The sequence below is a fragment of the Ananas comosus genome, linkage group 2 (assembly GCF_001540865.1).
Source record: "Ananas comosus cultivar F153 linkage group 2, ASM154086v1, whole genome shotgun sequence".
NCBI lineage: Eukaryota > Viridiplantae > Streptophyta > Magnoliopsida > Poales > Bromeliaceae > Ananas > Ananas comosus.
In genome coordinates this window covers 15,669,392-15,692,321 of record NC_033622.1, presented here as the reverse complement: position 1 = coordinate 15,692,321, position 22,930 = coordinate 15,669,392, and the positions used below count along the sequence as shown (strand labels likewise).

At 36.5% G+C, this 22,930-nt stretch overlaps 2 protein-coding genes across 6 annotated transcripts; one reads left to right on the top strand and one right to left on the bottom strand.

Annotated features, from left to right (window-relative positions):
• On the bottom strand, positions 1,141-20,526 carry LOC109706702 (protein PHYLLO, chloroplastic). 5 transcript variants are annotated; one of them, XM_020227659.1, is made up of 29 exons: positions 20,280-20,526; positions 19,995-20,207; positions 19,366-19,583; positions 18,726-18,843; positions 17,596-17,715; positions 16,058-16,159; positions 15,140-15,199; positions 14,744-14,815; positions 14,403-14,507; positions 14,139-14,333; positions 13,752-13,850; positions 12,229-12,795; positions 11,215-11,439; positions 10,120-10,422; positions 9,741-9,808; positions 8,273-8,431; positions 8,032-8,157; positions 7,817-7,945; positions 7,574-7,691; positions 6,509-6,664; positions 6,144-6,407; positions 5,773-5,940; positions 5,383-5,526; positions 4,838-5,299; positions 4,251-4,550; positions 4,012-4,169; positions 3,701-3,808; positions 1,825-2,586; positions 1,141-1,709 (listed from the first exon to the last, which is right to left on the bottom strand). In XM_020227659.1, the coding sequence occupies exons 1-28, from the start codon at positions 20,463-20,465 to the stop codon at positions 2,328-2,330; spliced, it is 5,202 nt and encodes a 1,733-aa protein (XP_020083248.1). In that variant the 5' UTR covers positions 20,466-20,526; the 3' UTR covers positions 1,141-1,709; positions 1,825-2,327. The 5 variants fall into 5 exon arrangements, with proteins under 5 accessions (XP_020083248.1, XP_020083249.1, XP_020083250.1 ...); XM_020227660.1 differs by having other exon boundaries at positions 4,251-4,544; XM_020227661.1 differs by lacking the exon at positions 1,141-1,709 and adding an exon at positions 2,680-2,779 and having other exon boundaries at positions 2,444-2,586.
• Positions 21,069-22,426, top strand: LOC109728170 (aspartic proteinase nepenthesin-2-like). The gene is made up of 2 exons (XM_020258522.1): positions 21,069-21,813; positions 21,921-22,426. Exons 1-2 carry the CDS (start codon positions 21,069-21,071, stop codon positions 22,424-22,426), a joined length of 1,251 nt encoding a protein of 416 aa, XP_020114111.1.

The following is a 22,930-nucleotide window of genomic DNA, read 5'->3' as shown; positions in this document are numbered from 1 at the left end:
TAATAGGTACAACCACAGTAAGCAGACATGCTTGTTGTCTCGACCAGCATTCTATTAAGTTGACTCTTTTACCTGTTCTAGTTTGTGAGATCTCATCTGATGAGCACATTTCTGTTTACTATTATAGAAGTGCTTGTATGCGTGTTACGAATTTTCTAGATTTTCTGAAGAATACATTTTGTGTGAATGTAGAGTTACAATATAAATTGTCTATATGGTAATGTTGTAGTGTTTTAGTATAGATGAATATATTTCTACCTACTGCAAGGACGGTCGGACTTTCTGAATTAATGTATGAGAAAAGTGGGACTCTTATTATTAGGTGACAAGCAAAGCCATGTGCTTTGCGGGACATGTCTGGACAGGAATTTAGCGCTCTTTTTGGAGCTATTAAGATTTTACTAGTGAGGTCATTCACACTACTAAGATTTGTTATTGGAGTCTCAGGAACGTTTGAATGGGCCTCTTGATCCTTCTTCAACTTAACAGAAAGTAGACACTTGAATTGATCCTGAAGTGAAGTTTTTTTGCTTGCGTGCAAAGATCTGCAGCGGCATGCTTGTGTTTTGTTTTAATTAGGTCATGAAGAAAAATGCAGTCTTCTCACAAGTACCTAACTGTGTTGTTTGAGAGGATGCTTAAGGACGCTTGGAAACTGCTTTCCTGACATTTCTCGTCTTAGTATTCAAATACAATACAGATAACTCACTGTTAGATGAGAAATTTAAACCGTTGACAAATTTGTTTTTTGTTTTTTTTTTTTTTTTTGGAGAGAGAAAGACAGCATGCTATCCATTTTATTTATTTTTTTTTAAAATAAACTTAGCTGGAAATGTAAATCAACTAGGATTCGAACTTGAAATTTCGGATACCAATCATCAAGTCCTTTGTCACTTTATTTATATGTATATATCTTTGATAAAACAGAGAAAGCAGCACATCAACCCAAGCTATTATTAATTTTGAAATAGAGAGCTTCAAAATAAAATAGATTAAATAAAAAATTAATAGCGAACTATATTATACACCACGATATATAGACAATCAAACAAAAAAGAGATTAAAATAGTCCATACTTAAATATAAAAAATATAAATTTTTTTATTTTGATTTTTAATAATTCTTAAATAATTTGGTTTGAAAAAAATTCACATACGAATTATTTTATTTGAATTTTTAATAATTCATGAATTAACTAATGGAGGTGGACACCACGTGATGGGAGAATCATGTTAATCTCCTAACAATGCTAGTAGTCCCCATGTCAATTTTCCAACGGGGACGTTTTATGGCACAACTTTTTAATGTGGTGAACCGAGTGTTGATGTTGCGGTGGTTTTGCGTCCTGGCAGAGTCGAGGGTTCCAAAATCCAAATCAGAAAGGTCCCTTTCGGGGGTGGGTGCATCGCGGATTACAGGCATAATTATAGGAGAAAACGAAACGCAGACAATTCACCTCATAGTGCGTGGCTGTCACGCTAGCATTGAAGTGCATTTTGTGCAGCAGCAACAACCCAGCTTCTTTACACTAGTGTCTTCTCACCATAAACTTGACCTGCTTTTTTTGTAGCGGTGCCGCCGAGTCACAGGTCTACATCTGAATAAACAACCCACTCAGAACGTTGTAGTAGCACTTGTTGTTATAGCATGACATGCCCATCATAGTCGGCATATCTAAGTTTGGGGGCTTTCATTCTGAGAATGCAATGCTGCACGTTTGCGTTGGATGATAATGCATGTAATTCTTCTACATCTGCTGCTAAGATAATTTTAAGAGGTGAAAACAGAAGGCAACAGAACCAAACAAACAAGACAGTAGCGCACCTTAAAAATAACTTCAATCGTAAGGCCGCCGCATTCCTCCCCCCTCCCATTCCAGGAATCAAGCACAAGGGCCTCCAATGATCCTTGGAGAAAGCCGCGTACGGGCACCGACCCATCTCTACTTTTCCTCTTAACCTCTCTCTCTCTCTGTTGCTTTGCTTCTTCCTTAGCCACGAAGGTTTTAAATAGGCGCGGGCTTTGGAGCTTTGAACTGATCAAACGTGCACGGCAGAAAGCAAAATTGAAGTGACCGGCTGGTTGAAAGAAAGGATCTAAGGGGGAAAATAATAGGAACACAGTGAACAATTCACTCAATTCCAGAGTGTTCCGAATATTTTTTCGGACAAGGGAAGGATAGGGTTGTTGCCCGAAAATGCTCTTTTTCATGAAGATAGATCACACATAATTTAAGAAAAGCCCCTTAATAGACCTCACTATGAATGGAAAAAAAGGAAAACAAATGGTAGAAAAAGATCCACATGTTAAACAACGTAAGGAGGATCTCATATACGTGCCAATTTTGTTATGAACTTCCCCACTGCATTAATTACTGGAAGAGGATTCTCCAGATGCACAGCATGACCACAGTCAGGGATTACGAGCCTTTCACATTGCTCCTCTTTTTGGCTGTAATCTGAGCCACCGGAAACGCTCGTAATTTCCCGGCACATCTGCAGAGAGATCTCTTTGAATTTCGTGTCCTTTTCCCCGACAATAAAGAGAAGAGGCCTCTTGCAATGTTTCAAGTCTCCCCACAGAGACCTATCAAACAGAGCACGATTCTTGGGTCAACTCTATTGTACTACTTCTGGCAAGCATTTAAACAAGGGTAAAAGAAATATAGCAGAGGCATACACTTTGTAAATTGTTAGACTGACACACTTTTCAACTTGGTATGATAACACATTCTCTTAAAGGAATCAGTTCCAAAAATCTCATCTTAGGATCTCAAATTCTGCACTAACCATAAACATAACAAACTAAACACATTAATAACAAGCAATAACTCCTATATGAATCTGAATATTTGCAATAGAACACACGATTATTGGCATCATAAAGGGACTAGCCTCCTACAGAGACTGGCACGGTACATCATGCTAGAAGTAAATGGTCAAATGAAGCATAATCTAAGAGGATGATTCTGAATTCAAAAAGTAGATAGAACTCAAGACACTTCCTCTCTATTTAAGAAACAATAAGGGCTTGTTTGGTTCAAGGGTGGAATTGGAATGGATAATGGAATGGCCCACTCCCCCAAGACGTTTGGTTTATTTGTGGATTGGAAATTAGAATGAGTTATTCACATTTCATTGTTTGGTTCGTATAAACTAAAAAAATTATAGGATACCATAATACTAATTTCACTCTCAAATATAAATTTATATTATTTAAAATTTATGAAAAATATAATACTATTCTCTAATAAGTTTTCCAAAAAAAATATCAAATTTATTTTTAAAAACTTTTATTGATGTGGGTTAGGGATAGGGTTTTGAGAGAGGATAGGTTTTTTTTTTTTTGATGAGAAAGGGGTGAAGAGAAGGAGGGTAAGATAGTCACATGGGCTTTGAGAACTTAGTGGGCTTCCGGAATGAAATCTCAATCCGGGCTAGAAGACCGGAATCAAGTTGAAGGCTAATGGGCCATTCCCATTCCAGTCCGGAATAGGAATCCCAAACCAATTCATGCGAACCAAACAAAATTAACCGGATTTGATCAAACCGATTCCCATTCCATACCCAAAATAGATGAACCAAACAAGCCCTAAATGGCTTGGCTGAATGACAGACGGTATGCTTAGATGCAGGAGTACGTAAATACCAAGTAAACGTATTGGCTAACAACAGAATAAGAGTGCAGGAAGATAGCTTACCTTTGCTCTCCAATGCTCGAGTCATAGAAAGCCTTTGCGAGAGCTTTGATGTCATTATGCCTTGTGCGGCTTCTGATTATGCGGTCAAAGTGTGGATGTTCTCTCAGACTGTAAAGATTAATTGTTAGTCAAGTATCAAATGCTTTCTGTGAAGAATCCATGTTACAGGAATGGCTCAAACATCATAATATGCAGTCATTAAGAAGAACAGCAATTTTGTTTGATGTTAAATAGGCCAGGTAGTACCACTTTAAGTCATTAACAAATACAAAAAACTATACATAGCAAGCATTAAGTCATTGAGTCATCACCTTCTCCACAAATTTCCTGAATACCATGTGTGAAGAAAACATTGCAATCCATGAGTTAACAGCAAACAAGCCCTTGATTTATCTTGTGCTCTACGAACACGTCTACTTGCTTCATCCCTCAGTCCGGGGCTTCCTGATATTATAACGGCTCCCTCGATCTATTTGGTAAACTTACTTTAGCTCTCATAGTCAAACAAGAAAAAAGAAAAAGAATGTTAAAATGATGTGAATCTTATTACCTTCTCACTGTACCTCAATGCCATATGTAATGCAATTCTTGCTCCCATTGAGTATCCGACAAGAATTACCCCTTCATCAGTAATATCACATATCAACTTCAGCAATAAATCTGCAACAGTTTCAACTGAGAGTTTCAATTTTTGTTCGGATTCCTCATTACTATGCCATTGCATTGGTGAGTCTCCATGGCCTGGAAGATCAACAGAAATTCCTCGTGCAGCATGAGACAAAGCCTTCATTGTGGGAGTCCATTCATCACTTGTACCCAGAAACCCATGAAGGAAGATAACCACCTTTTTCTACAAAAAATAAAAAATTAATAAAGAAAATCCAATCTTGTTGAGATAACAAAATCTCCGATAAGAAGATACTCAATAACATAGAAGACAACTCGTAGAAAATAAAGTCAACATTTTGTCATCTGATGCTGGCAGACAAATTAAAACCAAAGAAATAGGCCTCGTCTTACATTGCTTTTTTATATATATATATATATATTTTTACTTTTCTGTTTCCTTGAAGTTCTATGTGATTGAAGTTGCCGACAACTTGATTAAAATATTTCAAAAGCAAGAAGAATGCTTACATTTGTACAAGAACCAGCCTCTTGTAACTTGAATAAACAAGAAAAATTACCACTCTTAACTTTTACAACGTAGGATTTCAGTTGTTCTTCAGTGTAAACCCTTTGAATTCTCTTGTTGTTGATTTGGAAATTCTGAACAAAACTGTGTGCATCTTCTACCAAAGCTTCCACATTGTCACTATATGGGGACACACAAATCTTCAAACCTTTATCTGATATATCTTCCTTTAACCAACGATATGTTCCTAGTCCATGTGCTATAGCTCTACTTAAATCTCTCTTTTTCAGTTTGCAGATTGCAGCATTTTGAAGCTCAAGATAATATGCAAACTGTACATATGCCGACAAACTAAGACTACTTTCAAATGCACAACTAACAACAGCCATCTTCCCATGCAACTGAGCCCATTTTGCCATAAGTCGTGCATTTTCAAAACCCCCAACAATGCTTGGTTTTATTACCTGAAGGTCCAACATGAAAACCATGTCAAATATATAATTTAAAAAATGCAAGTCCTAAAGAATTTAATATTTGTTTTACTCACAAGAGCAACTATTCCTGCATGTACAAATTTTTGGAGCTCACTAAGGATGTCTCCTTTAAGTTTGTCAATAGTCTCATCTAAAGCCACAGGTAAGTTGCTTTCTTCACAAAACTTGATAATATCCTCTTGATGACATACAGGTTCCTGCAACATGTAAACAACGTAAGATTTTCAGGAAGAATGGAACGGGGCAAAACTATGAGGTATATCTGAGTGACAAAGGATAAAACGTTGGTCTATGTCCTCCCTCTAAAAGCTATTAAATAATTGCCAAAGCAGACTTCTGTAATCTAGATTTCATGAAGAGAAAGAAGAAAGATAAAGATAAATTCATATTTAATGTTATTCAGAACGTTTGAACTCAATGAGGAGAGGAGATCTACACTATACTTCAATGTATTGCAGATCAAAGCTTTTCACACTAGACCCAAACTGGATTGCCTTTTCATATGTCCACTTCCTATTCGCATCAACACGGATGTTTATCTTGTACCCAACCATTTCTCTTATTTTTTGGATGATGGCTGCATCTTCAGTGGGGCTCTCTCTGCGTGCAACCTTTACAAAAAAATCATGCAAAAACTTGTTGTTTCAGAATTTAAAAACAGAAATCATCTAGCTTACCTAATAATACATCAGACTGACAATTCCTAAGAAAAAAGGAAAAGAAAGTAATGCTCAAATCACAAGATAAACAACTGACAATTGAATCCTGAGAATCAAAATATCTCAATCCAGATAAAAGCAAAGAATCTGATTACCTTCAATTTTACTGTGGTGAAACCTTCGTTAGCAAGCTGTGAGACAACATACGCCACTTCATTTGGAGTGCCATTACAATCTACAAGAGCACAGATCTGTATACTCGCTGAATCTTGAGTATTATCTCTGAGTGACTTCTTATCTCCTGAGGAGCTCATGCATCCACTAATTAGATCTGACAAACTAGACCCCTGCTTTGCTGCTAGAGCATTAAGTATGGCCATCTCCAAGCCACACCTAACACTTGGAAAAATAGAGGACGGCTGAAAACAAAAAAAACGAAGTCACCGATAGCTGATAATAGACAGACAGGAATTCTGTTTCCAGGTTATTAGTGAAAACAAATCTACGTAAGTTCACCTACAGGAACTCCAAGACTTCTCCACATCCAGTCAGAGAAACATCCATTCAGCATAGGAAGAAGAGAACCTATCTCAGAGCCTTTCATCCTGTGGAGCAGAAATCTGAGTTGTTCTTCAACATCTGACAGATTCTCTTCATGACTTTCAATTGGTGCAACCTGCTTGGTAGTTGACATCGAGCAGAGATATAAGGTGCTAGCCTACTGAAAAGTAGTGGTTTGACCTATACGAGGCATGTCTTCTGGAAATCAATATGTAAGATACAGCATCAAGCACAATCTTTGTTAATTCCAATGACCTACAGAAGGGGCAGCATGCACTTTTCCTTGTGCTATTCAACTGTTTTCTGGTCCTCACTTCCCTTCGGGACCTAACACCTGAATTTTATCACACAGGCTACTAATGTGCTAGGAGATCTCTGTTGCATAATGCCTGAACCATCAAATTCTTCTTATAACTTACTCTTAGAAACTAGAATCGAGTATCTTTGAAAAAATGCAACAAGAACGATAATATCTCAACCTATCTTTGCTTGACTACAGTTGCTCATATCACCATTGTCATTTCAGCTATGCTTAGCCTTTGAAAATATTGTTTTTTGTTGCTAAACATTGAGAAACCATAAAAAATTATTTGTCATGATGAAGCAAGATAGCTCTTTTACAGTAAATAACCTGTTTCTTGTGAATGATGATAGGATTATTCCATGACTGAAGGGTATAAAACTTAAGAGCTTAAACTCATGCTAGAAGATTGAAGGCCATCAACAAAATCCATCATTTAAGTGTATCTACAGAACCAGAAGATAAAAATTGTTTTCTTAGGTCCATAGGAAAGTACTCTTAGACTGGTCTACCCCATTCTGTAGGCGGAATATTACTGTGTATACAGGCCATCAACCAAAAAAATTAATTACATCTTCTAACTTCAAGATAATACATATCTACTGAAAATACTAAGCTCGTATGAAGAAACAAGTGCAAGATGCACAGTTGTGTTAAGAGAAGTAAAATACAGCTGCTCTTGTGAAGAATCATATATATGACAATTGAAGAATGAGAACAAACCTCACCAAATCCTACAGTATTGTCATCCAAATGAATAATCAGAATAAATCCCTCACGGAATAACTCATTCCCAACATCATCAAATTGACGTGAAGTAGGTGGTGCGAAAAGTTGTATTCTGTAACAATGTACTCAAACTAATGAGACCAGTCATTCTATTATCCATTAGCTATAGAGATATAGATAAGAACTGCAGAAATAATAGTAAGCTACGGAGATATAGATAAAAACTTAATGATTTACCGATATAACATATATTCCATTTTATCGATCTTGGTAAAAGAAAAACATTGGACATGTTCAATATCTGGAAAATCCAAAAGGAAGCCAAGTGCTTGAGTTGCTGCTTGACAAGCAGACATACGTATAATTCTGAAATAAAACGATGAAAACAAGTCAATACAGTATAAGAGCACAACCATTCATTGAAATAGATAGATAATTCTGAGTGATAAAACCTATGGAAATTGGCATTATCTGCAATGCAGCTCTGAACTTCTATTACACAGTCAGTCTGTTCCTGTTGGGATTTCCAGAGAGCAATTTGAAGATCTGCTTTTGTCTGAACTAGTAAATGTTTCACACTGCAAGTTCAGTCAACAAATCATAAGCAGAAAACATATGCTCGCAATTAATCTTAGTCCATCTCATTTTAAATTAAGGAGAATTTATTTACAGAGTATGAGAAAAAAGCTTTACCTGTGTGCTGCACAAAGTTTCTGAATAGAAACATCATGAGCTGTGTAGAAGAATTTATCCAAGACATCAGAATGTGTTGTATTTGAAATTGGCAGAAGACTGAAGATTGCACCACCATGATTGTTTATTACAATGACAATTATAGGCTTCCTCCTCACCCTTCAATATTATATACAAAAGTAAAAGATAGAAAATAAAAATGACTGAGACGGACAGAATGTGATGCCAACGTAAGCTATCTCATAAAATTCACATATTCTTTTTCTCCAAAAAAGAAAAAAAAACCCACACATGAAGATCCTATTTGTTGAAGAAGAATATTCAGCTGGACATTAGAAAGAGGTAGTTAACCAAGGTTATCTACATGGCATCTCTTACTTAAATTAGTTAAGAATACATAGAATCAAGAAAAAAGAGCAGCAGTTTGGCAATGATTTCAACACATACACACTAAAACTGTTCTTTCTCTATGATTATTCTGACCTTACATAAATCTTATTTTATAGAATCTCCAAATCGTCAGCGAAAAGTCAATTCATGTTGCAATCTTCAACCAATTCATTGGTCGTTCACTAGAAACTTCAATTAGGCACATAATTGTCATAAAAATCAGAAAGAAAGTCATTACAAGCTTGAAAATTTGAAAGAGGTAACAGCTTAATTCAATTAATAAATAACTAGAAATACCCATGATTACGGAATAATGATAAAATATACTATCATAACATATACTATCATAACATAGAGGAACTTAAAGAGATTTTAGACTTCACATAACTTTTATAGGTCAATCTGTAATGTTCTACTCTGGTTGTTCCTAAGTTCCTATAGTGTAATTTCATGTTATAATTGCTGGCAAAACCATCCTAATTTTGTTTGAAATAAACAGAACAAGAGGATGGCTTAAGTACTCTCATGCTTAAGATACAGAATCAGAATGTCCTTTTGCCTGTTAATTATAAATAGTACTGTATTGAGACCCCCTCAACTGTAGCCAATTTGGAAATAGACCCCCAATAACCTCCTCTTTTTTTTTTTTGTTCTTCAGACTGACACCCCTCATATTTTGATTTCAGTAAGTTATACTGGTAAATTTTTTTTAAATTTAATGATGACACTGTTGAAATAAAGGTTCCAACTGCTTTGCAGCAAATGATATTGCAGGTTCCATTAATGGTAAATGGTTAATTGCAGAAAGAGCATCAAACTTAACACCACTGCCAATTCAAAGCAACCAAAAGATTGGGTCTATCTAAAAATGGCATAATAATTGAGGGCTCTATTTTTACATTAATAATACAGGCAACATAACTGATGTAACAAACAAACTATCTATAAGACTCTAGTCACCAAGCGTGAGACAAAGCAACAGTACTTAACTATTATTTTTTTAGATAAAAGAGAAATGCATAAGAGAATCTGACAAAGAGGAATAACCAACTAAATGTTGAATAAGTATGGGTGAAACCTTTGATTGAGAATGGCCAGCCCATTTGTATCATGAAGAAAAGACACATCACCGATCATGCAAAATACCTGACAGATACTCATAAACATTATCACTTGACAGTCTACTATAGTTGTTATATGCACAAATAGTGATATATAGAAGAGAAAGGTACACTACAATTATGTACATTGTAAAATATTAACTGGCAGGTTATTGCTATATTACAGTAGTTAGTTGTACAAAATAGTATAGCACCTAAATCATGTTTCACCAGTCTAGATGTGAAAGCTAAAAATCAACTGCTCAATAGAAGTTATCAGTGTCTCCAGTATATTTTATTTACGTGGATATTAGTCTGCTTTCAATCTGCTGCGAATTAAAAAAGAAAGCTACCGACCTGTTTGTTGCATCCTACTGCAAACCCGATAGCAGTGCTTAGTAAACCATCAATACCACTTGCGCCCCTATTTCCAGCAACTTGTATACCATGGAAACATGGATCCTGATATGACATCACATGAGTTTTAGTTTTTTCAGACTTCCGCCAGCCCCTTCCATACATGTCCAAGTCTCTAATGACCATGCTGTTCCCAATAAATATGGCAGTATCACTATCAAGTACTTCACTGATTACATGCGCTACATATGGCTCAGTTAACATGCATTCAGAGTCGATTTTAAATGCTATTTCCTGCGCAACCTAAAAAAAGCACATGTAAATTAGACACTAAATGTAATCTTATTGTGGAATATGTAAAGATATTCAACTGATACAATAAATTATGTGAATAAATGACAAGATAGAAGGTCAAAGTTGTTCATCATTGCATAAGCAGTTCTAGCCATCATAACTTCAAATGTTGATTCGTAAAATCAAATAGATAAATAGTAGAATTGATATTTATCTGTGTGTTTTTTACACAAATGGCTAACTAGAAAGCAACTTTTGATTTCTAGCAGTCAAATCTTAAACATTACTGCATAACATCTTCTTCTTTACTAGAACACGGCTACCGCCTCTCAGTAGGAGATCAAAGTAACCTTCAAATGGATAACATATACTTGACGACAATATATGTGTTATATACTAACCACTGAGTGATAAAGCTAGATATGTCTTCAGCAAAATAGAGAAGAAAGACTATCTTGGTACTATTTCAGCTATGCTAGTAGATAGCACGTAGTAACTAAAACAGTTGCTCAAAAATACAGGACTAAAAAGAGAAAATTGGCCTAATAATCTTGGTACAATTGCATAATGATTTCTGAAACCATTATGCAGCCAAGCCCCCTCTATTTCCAAGAGAAAGGTAATTTAATAGACGTATACTATTTTTTTTTGCAAGTAATATGGCCGTAAGATGAGTTGATGACAAAAAAAAAAAAGAAGAAAATTACTGAATTTAACAGATATTTAAATAAGCTGTTGGGAGATGGAAAATTGATTATAGAAAGAACAACATATAGCTAGCCAGAGTCAGATGGTTCATACCACTGAATTCAGTGCTTTCAGGAGATTACTCCATCCTCTGGCCTTCTTCGGTAAATGGACATTACATAATGCATCAGCAAATTCTGTTATGGTACTCTGAATTCTGTGAGTAACAATATGAGAAGGATCATGACGGTATGGGTGATTGTCAACCAAGACATATGAAGCTGGAGGACAGTGATCCAGAAACTGGCCAATTCGTTTGCTAGTAATCCTGCTACCAATCTGTCATCGGCATGAGCTAGAAGCTTAGAAGGCATTATAAGAAAATGGCAGACTACCAAATTTCCACTTTTCTGATAACAAAGGTTAGCATAGATGGAACACCATATATTTTTATCTGTAATACCATAGTACTTTTATTTGCAGTCCTGAGCATAAGCAGGTTATGAGTATGAAAATGATATCTGACAACATAACTATGTTATTTGCATTTCGTTGACTTATTAGAAAATTATATGAAATGGTGAATTTTCTAAAATGGTGGACAATACAAAAGAGAAATGTAAGCAAAACAAGATCCTCTGCACAGTCAAAGCAGGACAAGTATGTTTAAAAGGAAATGAAGGCAAACAGTAGAACAAACCAAAATAATAAAATATTCAAAATCAGAAAATCAGATTAACATAGTCAATCATATCCGCTCTAAAGGAAATGCCAGCCACGTGAGGAAGGGGAAAATTGAAAATGCACTGAGCGTAAATGGGCTATTCTAGATAGCCTAGCTAATAAAAATTAAGGATTGTAAAAAGAATATACTGAACAATAATTAGTCACTGATGGAAAAACTAAGAATCTAAGAGTATCTTCATTTGCATTTTAAGCTGATGATATCAACTGATAAGAAGAAAAAAAATTCTGTCGATACTCTAAACATCACCTGGCACGAAGCGCTGCAGAGCAGAATAACAAAGCAACCTATGATATAATGGTCCTTTTTTTATGAACTGTTTGTTTAACTAAGCACATTATACGGCAAGAGAAGAAAACTAATGAAATAAAAAGAGCGCATACCTGAATAACCACATCAGGCAGTGCCCAGCTCTTGACAGAATCAGCAAGTAGAGCATGATCCATGTGGTCTATAAAAAGGAAATCATCCTTAAGTTCTGGAAATGAAGTAAATGATATGCGCAACCGCAAGCCTGATAAAATATCAGTAACAATTGGCCAAGAAAGGTGCTTAGCTAACTGAACTGCCGCCCACATGTCATCTTCAGAGTGGATAGAGCCAACCAGCAGAAGCCCTTTGTTTGCTCTCATTATTACTTCCAAAACCCCAGTCATTGAGTTAGCATAATTATTGCTTGCATACAAACCTTGCATTCTTCTATATCTAGTATAAGGTTCCATGCTTGTTAACCACATATCTAATCCTCGTAGGCATTCCCTTGTCCATTCTCTATATGAGTCCTCCAAAGGTTCTCTAAATGAACAATTTATATGAACAGGACCATGTGGCACTTGAGTTGCAGCATAAGCGGCTGAGTCAACAGTAGTTAGAACCATTTTTGCAGAAATTTGATCAGTTGGTGGAGGGAGATTAAAGAAATACCTCACGAACTTTCCAAAATGATTGACCTGAAGTATAGCAGGAAGAACACAACAACAATGATGTTTGCACAGTCGACTTCACAAAGCTTGCGTAAGAAAGTTACAAACAATGATGAGAAAGAAGACTTAACTTTCCATACATTTAGACAATTACACCACAAAACTATCACTACTTTCAATTTGATAAATATCCTTTTATTTTTGAAAATGCTAAAATTTTGCGAAAAACCCTCCTCATAACATTGTAAGTGGCATAACCTATCCTAGATAACTAAAACATACCAAAATAGGTAGTTAATGCATGCCTTGACACAATACCAGTGTGTCATCACACTTTGGCATGAAAAAGCTTAATTTCTTCGGCACCAAGAGGAGACCAAGAAAATAAAATAGGTAGTTAATCTAGTTATCTGTAGATTATCTAAATTATAATCGCCAAGGTGCAATGCACATGTGAAGGGCACTAATATTGCATAAAATTCTGTTATTGGCAACAGGAAGTACCAATGACTTAAATATAAAAATGTCAATTTGAATGTAGTGATGATTGCAGAGCCAGAATCCTATTCAAAATCCAGTGTGTCATCACACTTTGGCATGAAAAAGCTTATTTCTTCGGCACCAAGAGAAGACCAAGAAAATAAAATAGGTAGTTAATCTAGTTATCTGTAGATTATCTAAATTATAATCGCCAAGGTGCAATTCACATGTGAAGGGCACTAATATTGCATAAAATACTGTTATTGGCAACAGGAAATACCAATGACTTAAATATAAAAATGTCAATTTGAATGTAGTGATGATTGCAGAGCCAGAATCCTATTCAAAATTCAGACTGAGCACAATGCAAAAATTAGAGTAATAAAATCAGAATGTAACTTCAAGATTATTGGTAAAAACAATTCCAACCCTAAAGTGAAATAAAGAAAAGCAAGAGTAGATGTGTACTCAACATAATAATCAAAACGAATGATATCTCGGACCTGATCAATAGATTGGTTGGCTCCAGCATCATGCAGCTCTGGAGGGCGATCAGCTGTGAGCAACATAAGAGGTACAAAGTCTTGACTGGCCTCCACCACCTGCATATTAACTGAAAGAATTGCATGGAATTCGCAAAACAATGGAGGATCATTTGTTTTTACAAATTTATAACAAGGTACACTTAGTAGTTTCAAGACAAGGCAAGAGAGGTTTCAGACTAAAAAAGAAAAAAAAAAAAAAAAAAAAAAACCTTTGTGAGAAGATTTAATAATTTTGTTGCTGACAAAATAAGCAACCCCAAAATTATAAAAAGAACAAAACGAGGAAAGGACTATCATTTGAAGTAAGAAATAAGATCAGTATAAAATGAAATTTGAGAGTCGCACCGAAGGAAGAAGATTTGACACTGCAGTTCCTGAGGATGTAATGACAACTGCAGGTTTATTGGCACCTCTTGCATACCCGACAGCATGAAACCCAAGTGAGCGCTCATCATAACATGAAACACAACTTGTCAAGGAATGCGCACAAGCAGAAAGCGCAAGTGGTGATGATCGTGACCCTGGAGCTATGCAGAAGTACTAAAATAAGGAGGCAATTAGAAATGTATTCAAGAAATAGGAAGTAAACCATCAATTGGTGAGACTCACCGTCAAGCCAAGTCTAACACATTCTTCAACTATAAGAGACGCCCATGCTAGATTGATGTTGGAACACTCTTTTATTGGCAAATGGGTTCCATGGGAACGAAAATGCTAGCAGAAGGAAAAAAAAATAGTGAAAAAATAAATATCTGAAACTCATTTTCATAATCATGCTGCAAGGAAAAGCAGCAGGGATTTTCCATATATAAAAACCATAATCTCCAATCATATTTCAAAACTGGAGTAAATGACAGCATGTTCCAACAAACCTATATGGTTTACTACAGCCTCTTGAGTCTGAAAGTTATATAGATGCAAACTAGAAGAGAATTTTGGCAGAATCGTACCATGTCATTAGTAAGAGAAAATGACTGTGAACAGCGGAAATAAGACTGATCAGAAATCGGAAGATTTCCCTGCTACAAAACAATAAGTTCATGAACATGGTGATAATATATCTAGAAGAGATTGCAATCTAGAGTTGATTGAAAGAAATTATGACTGCCAATCACCCTATGGACAAGCTATATATAGAGAAATTGCATTCAATCTATGTCATGATGGAGTATAGTAAGATTTCGAGCAAGACCATTAGTTGTAGTAACATGATTAAATGCAACTTTGAGCAAGGTTTCTCTAAAAAAAAACACACTTCGAGCAAAGACATGACTGATAGAGTCTCACAATATTAGGGGAAATCAATATGAAAAGTTCAAGGAAACTTACCGAGAAGAAGAAGATACCTTTTGCATGCAATTAGCTCCAACAGCAGCTCTAGCAAGAACCAGAGCATTCAAGTACACCTAAGGAATATAAGACAACACAAACGTATTAGTGTGCAAACATAAGTCAGACTCAAGTCAAAATTCATTTTTCATCAAAACAAAATTTTGGCTTCAATACGTTCAATTTTCAAAGAAACTTTTGCTTTCGATACGTTCAATTTTAGGTCTTTATGTCACTTTACATCTTTTAGTTGGTGAGCGATGAAGATGCCACTGATGCCTTCTTTGTTCTTTATGCTTTCCAATTTTCAAATATTGAAAGGGTATTTGAGAACCATCTAATAACTTGTAGGTTGATTATTTTGTTCAAAAGAAGTGTCCCGCGAAAAAACTTATGATACAAAATGTTACTTTGAAATTAGATTTTATGAGACAAGGTACTGCAACACAAAAAAAATAAAAAGGAAAAAAGAAAACCTCTCTGCTTCCTATCCTCCCTCTCTGCTTCCCAATTCTCTCTTTTCTTTTTTACTATCTATCCCTATCCCATTTACCAAAGCATATGGTAAATAACACTTAGAAATTGTTGCCTATTGAGAGAAAATAAGCTTTTTTGAATTTTTTTAGCAATGGAATTGTTCTTTGTATCAAAAGCTTGTATTATTGCCATATAATCAACCTTTAAAATAGTGATAGAGCCAGTATGTTCATATTAAATAGTCCAAGAAGTGTGAACAAACCAAATTTTGTCACCAAACCACTGATTGATTATCAGATCTTCTAGCAAAGGCTGCAGTCTATACCTATTAAGTCCTAAAGAAGCTTTCAGAGAGTAAAATTATTGACATATATGATGATTGATCAGAGAAACATACAACAGACTGATTATTGTTAATCAGGTTCAAGATGAAGTATTGAATCCCAAAATAGAAGTACCATTTGAGCATTTTTAATCTTCACCGCATTTGATTGTCCAGAGCTGCAACTCATCCACAGCTCTTTCTCATAAATGTTAACTGGAGCAATATAGTCAATCATCTGCTAGAGATATCAAAAGGGCAAAAAAGGGAAAAAAAAAAAAGAAGATTATCTCAAAGAAAATAAGGGAGAAACATACACATACTTCTTTAGTAGTAAGTTCATAGATATATAATTATTAGCTTACAGATATACATAGGTAAATCTAGAAAAAAGAAGTATGCATTTAAAACCAGCCCAGTATTCCGATACAAAAGTTATAAACTAAAAACCCCTAAACGGGAGAGTAGGGGGAAGGTAAAAAAAAAACCATCGGGATGCTGGTGGGGGGGGTGTAAAAAAAATCCATCAGAAGGTGAGGGAAAGGAAAAAAAAGCCAAAAAAAAAAAAAAAAAAAAAAAAAAAAAAACATTGGGAGGAGGACGCCAAAAAAACAAAAAAAGATTTCCATAGGGAGTAGGGGGAAAGAAGAAAAAAAAATTACCAAAAAAAAATCCCATTGGCCCCGGGGAGAAGGGGGGAGGAGAAAAAAAAAAAACATGGAACGTTAAGGGGGAAAAAATTACTACCCAAAGATCCATTCCATTAGGGAGGGGGGACCACAGAAAAAAAACCATTAAAGCGGAGGGGGAGGAAAGGAAAAAAAAAAATACAATCGGTGGGAGGGGGTGTGTGGGGAGGGGAGAGTAGTAGAGGGAAGAATAAAAATAAAAACACAAAAAAAAACACTAAAAATCCATTAGCGGCTGTGTTGCCTCACCCCTGTAGCTTAGTTCATCTTTCAATGAATAAAGCGGTAGCATGCTACCTATTTCTCAAAAAAAAAAAAAATCCATCAGTGGAGAGAAGAGTAGGGCACACATGGGAGGGAAGGAAAAAAGAAAAAACACTCAACTGGCGAGGGTTGTGGGCGCGGCAGCACTTGGGGGTGAAGGGGAAAAAAAAAAAAAAAAACATCGCCACGGTGGGCATCGTGCGGCGATACCTGCTTGGGTATCGCACTATATTTGATCAATTTTCTAAAACCATAAAAATAAGTGAGGATTTATACCTATGATTCAGCAGGTCATGACTAGACATCTATATAGAACTTCCTAGCATTTAGAATGCGACTTTGGATAAAAAGAAAAGCTACTGGAGAGGGGAAAAAGGTTAAAAATAAAGTGGCAGAGCAGCGGACAGCAAGTCTACCATTCTTTAACAACACGGCAATAAACAGTTGAAAGTATGGAAGAAGAAATTTTGAGAAAAATGCAAAGGTAAAACCTTAAATTGATGACAACGCAAATGAAGACAATTAAAAAGTGACATATCATGAAGAGAAGAGTCAAGATATTTAGTTACTGAGCAGACAATTAAAAACATTTAGAAGTGCGGACAGCAAGTGCTTGTGTGACATGTCATGTAGGCAATGGATCATACGTTCAGTCTCTGAGCAGGCATCTGAATGTAAATTAGTGAGATGATATTGAAAAGTGATCCAAAATTCTAATTACCTTGTGAAAATATGACTCAAATATATAAACTGCTCTCTCAAATGTATACGACAACATCGAGTCGTCCCAAGCAAGTGTTGATGCTAACAATGAGCAGCCATCGAATTCGTTCAGCTCGATCTGCAGTTTACAACTCGATTTAGGAAGCATCAATGCACAAATCCAAATTTCTGTGAATAAATTTTGAAGTAGACCAAGACACGCAAGATCATAGTTCTATTCAAAGAACTATCAACTGCTATAAGGCTTCGGAACAGATAACAAATAGAATAACCTACAAAGATCTGCAAGCTGGTTCCAAGAACAATTCATGGAAGTATTGCTGCCAAATAATAATAGCTTAAACTAACCCACAATGCAATCCATATATTCTGATTCAAAGTCCAAAACTGTACAAACAGAGGCGTAGACTAATATGAAACATGAATTGTATGAGCATCCTTACCAGTGATGATACCAGTGATAATTGATGAATCCTTAGACAAAGAAGTAATGTTGTGTGCCACAGTGGAAATGGTTATCTAACATTCTATGCTAGGATAGTCTGCTAGCTTGAGATAGCTCAAATAAGAATTTTTACTTAGTTGCTGAATTTTAAAATTTTCAATGTGTAAAAAATATAGAAAATTGCAGGAAACATATATAGAGATTGGATTATGAGGTCTGAAAATTAGGTCAATGAATGTTGCAAGAAATGATTAATAATGTTAGCTATCCAACTAGATAGCTGTTAGCGTAAACAAGAAAATGCCATGAATAACTAAATAGTTAAGACATTTGCTAAACTATTTTGTTATCATTATCTTTTGTTGAGCATAAATATGATAGTACCACTTGATCAAACAATATAGCCATAATCAACCACCCCGCCCCCCCCCCCCCCCAAAAAAAAAAATGCAACTCAGAACTCGTATGCCGAAACTATACAGAGCAACCATGAAATAATGTGGCTAACATCTGTTGAAAGATTAAACAGGTTCCTAACACTATCGGAATATTTAGGCAATCTGGAAAGCATATCTTCCAACTAAATAGCAAACTTTCCCTTTTTCATCCAAATATAAAATAAGTTGTGATAATGAAAATATTGAGAGTGGACACATTGCAGAAGTGAAACGAGATGGTTTCACCTGAGGGATAAAAAGGTAAAAAGAACCAGATTTCTCCACCATTGAAGATAGCTCCTTGTTGAAATTCAGATCAACGAAACCATAAGCTCTTACCAGGTGGCAATCGCTTGAAAGATATCTAAAGAGAGTCAATTGTGTTAGCAAATGAACTCACGAAACAGCATATAATATTTGTAAATCAATGTACCATGACTGTATAAATATATATTTTTTTAATTTTTGACTAGAATATTTTAGCAGGTGGTAAAAATATGAGTTAAAAATAGAAATATATAGACTATGATCACTAATTGTTTATTTTAGTACTTTATCTAAGTGTTATGTTCCATAATCTCTGAATGTAGCAACCGATCATGAGAAATATTGTTCTTCCTGTACAACCCTAGATATGACATTCTATCGAATTGAAATCAATGCATTCAAGTAGAATCGACAAATTCAATAATACGAGCTATGTAATTCTAAATGTTTTTGACAAGATGAAGCATTCAAAACATCTAAGATAAATGAAATTAAACCAAAAGTTGTAGAATTATTATGGATAAGTATCACTCTTCAATTCAGATGGCCCTCTAACTAAGTTTGCTCTTAGATTGAATATGAAAATGCTGACATAGATGGGTAGGGAGAGAAAAAGCACCTTGCCAGCAAACTATATCCTTTTTGGATATGAGAAGAACCATGCAGACAAACTGCAGTACCAAAACCAGAAACCTCAAGCAATTTATTTCGTGGAGCCAATTCAAGGGATAGATCATGAGTTCGTGAAGTGCAGATATAAAATTGTGGATATCCTGACAAATTCCTGCATTGATGGTACAGCCAATTTGATGCCTTTGTACTCGGAGGCACAAGTACCTGCAACATTACAGTCCAAACACGTTGGTGCCTGCTCTTGCCTAAAGTAGTTAAGAGCACAATTGCCAGAACAAGAATACATTATCATGATAATTCAGAGCCTTTCTAATCCAAGAAAACTTTCTTGTTCTCCCTTTCAATTCTTCAGGAAACTCAATTTTTTTTTTCAAAAAGAAAGAAGATAATCAATGATAATCATGAATAGATTAATCGCATCTAACAGACCACTATGAGAAGAGGAAAGGAACAACAACTTTCTTGTTTTTTTTTTTTCTTGTCATTATGTTATGTGTTCAAGAACCGACTCAAATTTTAAATCAAAAAGAACGAAGCAGCTAATCAATGATCATTATGAATAGATCAATCCCATTAAAAAAAGTACTATAATTAGAAACTAAACATCTGCCATACCTGATATCTGAGGACACCACTACTGGCAGAGGGTGGATTCGTCTTCAGCTCTTCGATCGCGTTCTTTATCTTCTCATACCCCGCTTTAAGCGTGAGAGCCGGAGGAAGAGTCCGCGTCAAGAAGAGATCAACGGGCAAATCTCTATCCCCTACATCCAGTATCTCATCTGCGTCGATCTCCAAACCACCGCAACACGAACTCTGCGAATTCACCTGCAAGAATCAAACCGGTAAAAGAAAGAACTACAAAAGGACCGGTAATGGAGGAAGGAAGGGATCAAATACCTGGAAATTAGGGTTTGATCGGAACTGGAGACGATTGTAGAGGCGGTTCTTGAGAGGGAGAGGGATCGAGGAAGAAGGGTTTGGGGGGATCTTGCGGACGAAGCGGCGAGAGAGGAGAAGGGTTTTGGGTGCGCGGGGTGAGAGAGGCGAGGGTTTGAACCGAGGGAGGAGCTCCGCTCTCAGCATCGCGAAGAGGAAGAAGAGGAGAGGAGAGTGGTAGCGTCGCACGGAGGGAACGAAACGCTCACGTAACGGTCGAGCGGAGCGGATAAGATAACGCTATTTATACAGTGGGATTCAAATTGGCCCGAACACATCAATCACATCTGTGGGCCGGGCCGGTGAATAATTGGGCCAGATCATGTTTTCAGCCCATTAAGAATGGCCGAGTACATTTTCAATATTTTCTTTTTTTTTTTTTTGAGAGAGATCATTTTCAATATTTTCTAAAGCTATTCTTCCCTTAAATTATATATATTATCCATAAATTTAGAATAATATAGTGCTGCAGTTAGAAGTGGCTCTTAATTATTGTCTCTAAAACTTTCTCAAGATTTTCGCATATCATGGAATCTGTTCCTCATTAAAGTACTTAGAAAATGCCACGGCTCACATAAAATGTACTATAATAATTACACCATATGGCTCTTTTTTAGTAAATCTTTATTCCCCGGCTATTTATGACTGTCCATAATAAATGCCGCACTATATATAGATGCATCTATAATAAATTAATAAATTAAAGATAAGATATTGCAACAACCTCTCGAGTGAAACCTAATCGAAGAAATGGCCAGAGCCTTGTATGGCGTTTTCTTAGTTATGTATTTTACATTAGCCTCTTCTGCTATCCAATCTCTGCAGCTTCGAATGATCCATAGAGACTCAATCTACTCTCCGCTCTATCCAGGAAACCTTACCGCCGAAGAGCACATGGATCGTCTATATAACTACACAACTCTTCGAGCCAAAATGATCGAGTCGAGAATGTCGTCCGCAGCCCTCGACTACAACACAACGCGCGTCCAACCTCGCGTAGAATTTGTTCCCACCCTTTACGTTCTGGAGCTTGTGATCGGCACACCGCGGCACGCGCGAGAGCACCGCAAAGCGCGATACTTGATGATGGACACCTCTAGCGGCCTCGTCTGGCTACAATGCCAACCGTGCATCCACTGTTGGAGCCCTCCTGCCGTGGTTTTCGACCCAAGAAGCTCACAAAGTTTTGCCCCAGTACCATGCAACCATCCATTATGTGATTTGAGAATCCCACACCAGTTCCAGTGCATCAATCACCAGTGCCATTACACTTACATGTACGGACATCCGTCATTGACGAGGGGAGTTCTCGCGACAGAAACATTCGGCTTTGCTTCCGACCGTGGCGGTTTCGAATTTGTGCATAACTTTGCCTTCGGTTGTAGCCACGACAGCCAAAATTTCAACACTCTAGGCAGCGTTGTGTCAGGCATTGCCGGATTTAACCGAAAGAGAACGTCATTTTTGAGCCAAATGAATCAAGGCCAAGCCAATGGTAAGTTTGTCTACTGTCTCCAGAGAGAAACCAACCGCCCGAGTGTTCTAAAATTTGGCGAGATGCCGTATTGCATGGGCCTCATGTTAAAAAGGTCCCGTTTGAAGATATCCATAGCGAGATCGATTATTTTGTAAGCCTTATCGATGTGAGCGTCGAAAACCGTCGTGTTGGGTTCCCGCCAGGTACCTTTAGGGTGCGGATAGAGCATGGCGTGTTAAAAGGCGGCTTCTTCATCGATTCTGGTTCAGCATATTCCAGTTTCAATACCGGTGGACCTTATGAGCGTGTCAAGAATACCTTCGAAGAGTATTTTCATCGGTTCAGGTTAGCTCACTGTCACCAGCACGGATTTGAGGTGTGTTATAAGATTCCGCGAGGGGGGTTTAATGCATATCCCAGTATGACGTTTCACTTTCAGAATGGCAACGACTTCATGGCGCCACCGGAAAATGTGGTTGTGATAGATCAAAGGTGTTTTTGTGTCATGATAGGAAAATCTCAGACAGTTAACACCTTGGGAGCTTATCAACAACGGAATTACCAAATGTCATTTGATATTCAGAGTAGGACTATATCGTACGCTCCTGCAGATTGTACTAGAGATGCTTAATAGACAGAATAATGGGCGTAATTTGCAATTATTAGCTTTTAAAAAGAAAGAGCAGAGACAAATTGGCGTAATTTGAAATCTTATCGTTGTCAATACATTGATAAAAAATAAGAGCGAACTAAGAAGCCAATTGGCTCCATTGAATTTCGACGTAAATCCGACGTAATTCTAGGGATAGCCTCAACCTTCGAAAGTGGGAATTTCACATCCCACTCAGTCGAGATTAGAAATCTGTCTAATTTTGCAAATGTTGGGTTACGCTGCATATTAGACCAAGTGAATAATTGATTAATCATAGGTAGATCCAGGAGCGCAAGTTTTTGAATAAGATCATTGAACATACGAGTCGCCTTATTGCTCCACAGTTTTTCTTTGCATTCAGTTTATAGTTAAATTCATCTGCTAAATGAATGAAGCGAGTAGCGTGCTATCTTTCTCTCAAAGAAAAAATATTGGATCTAAGAATGACAGACGCGTAACATGTTTTAATTTTGTGAAAATCGT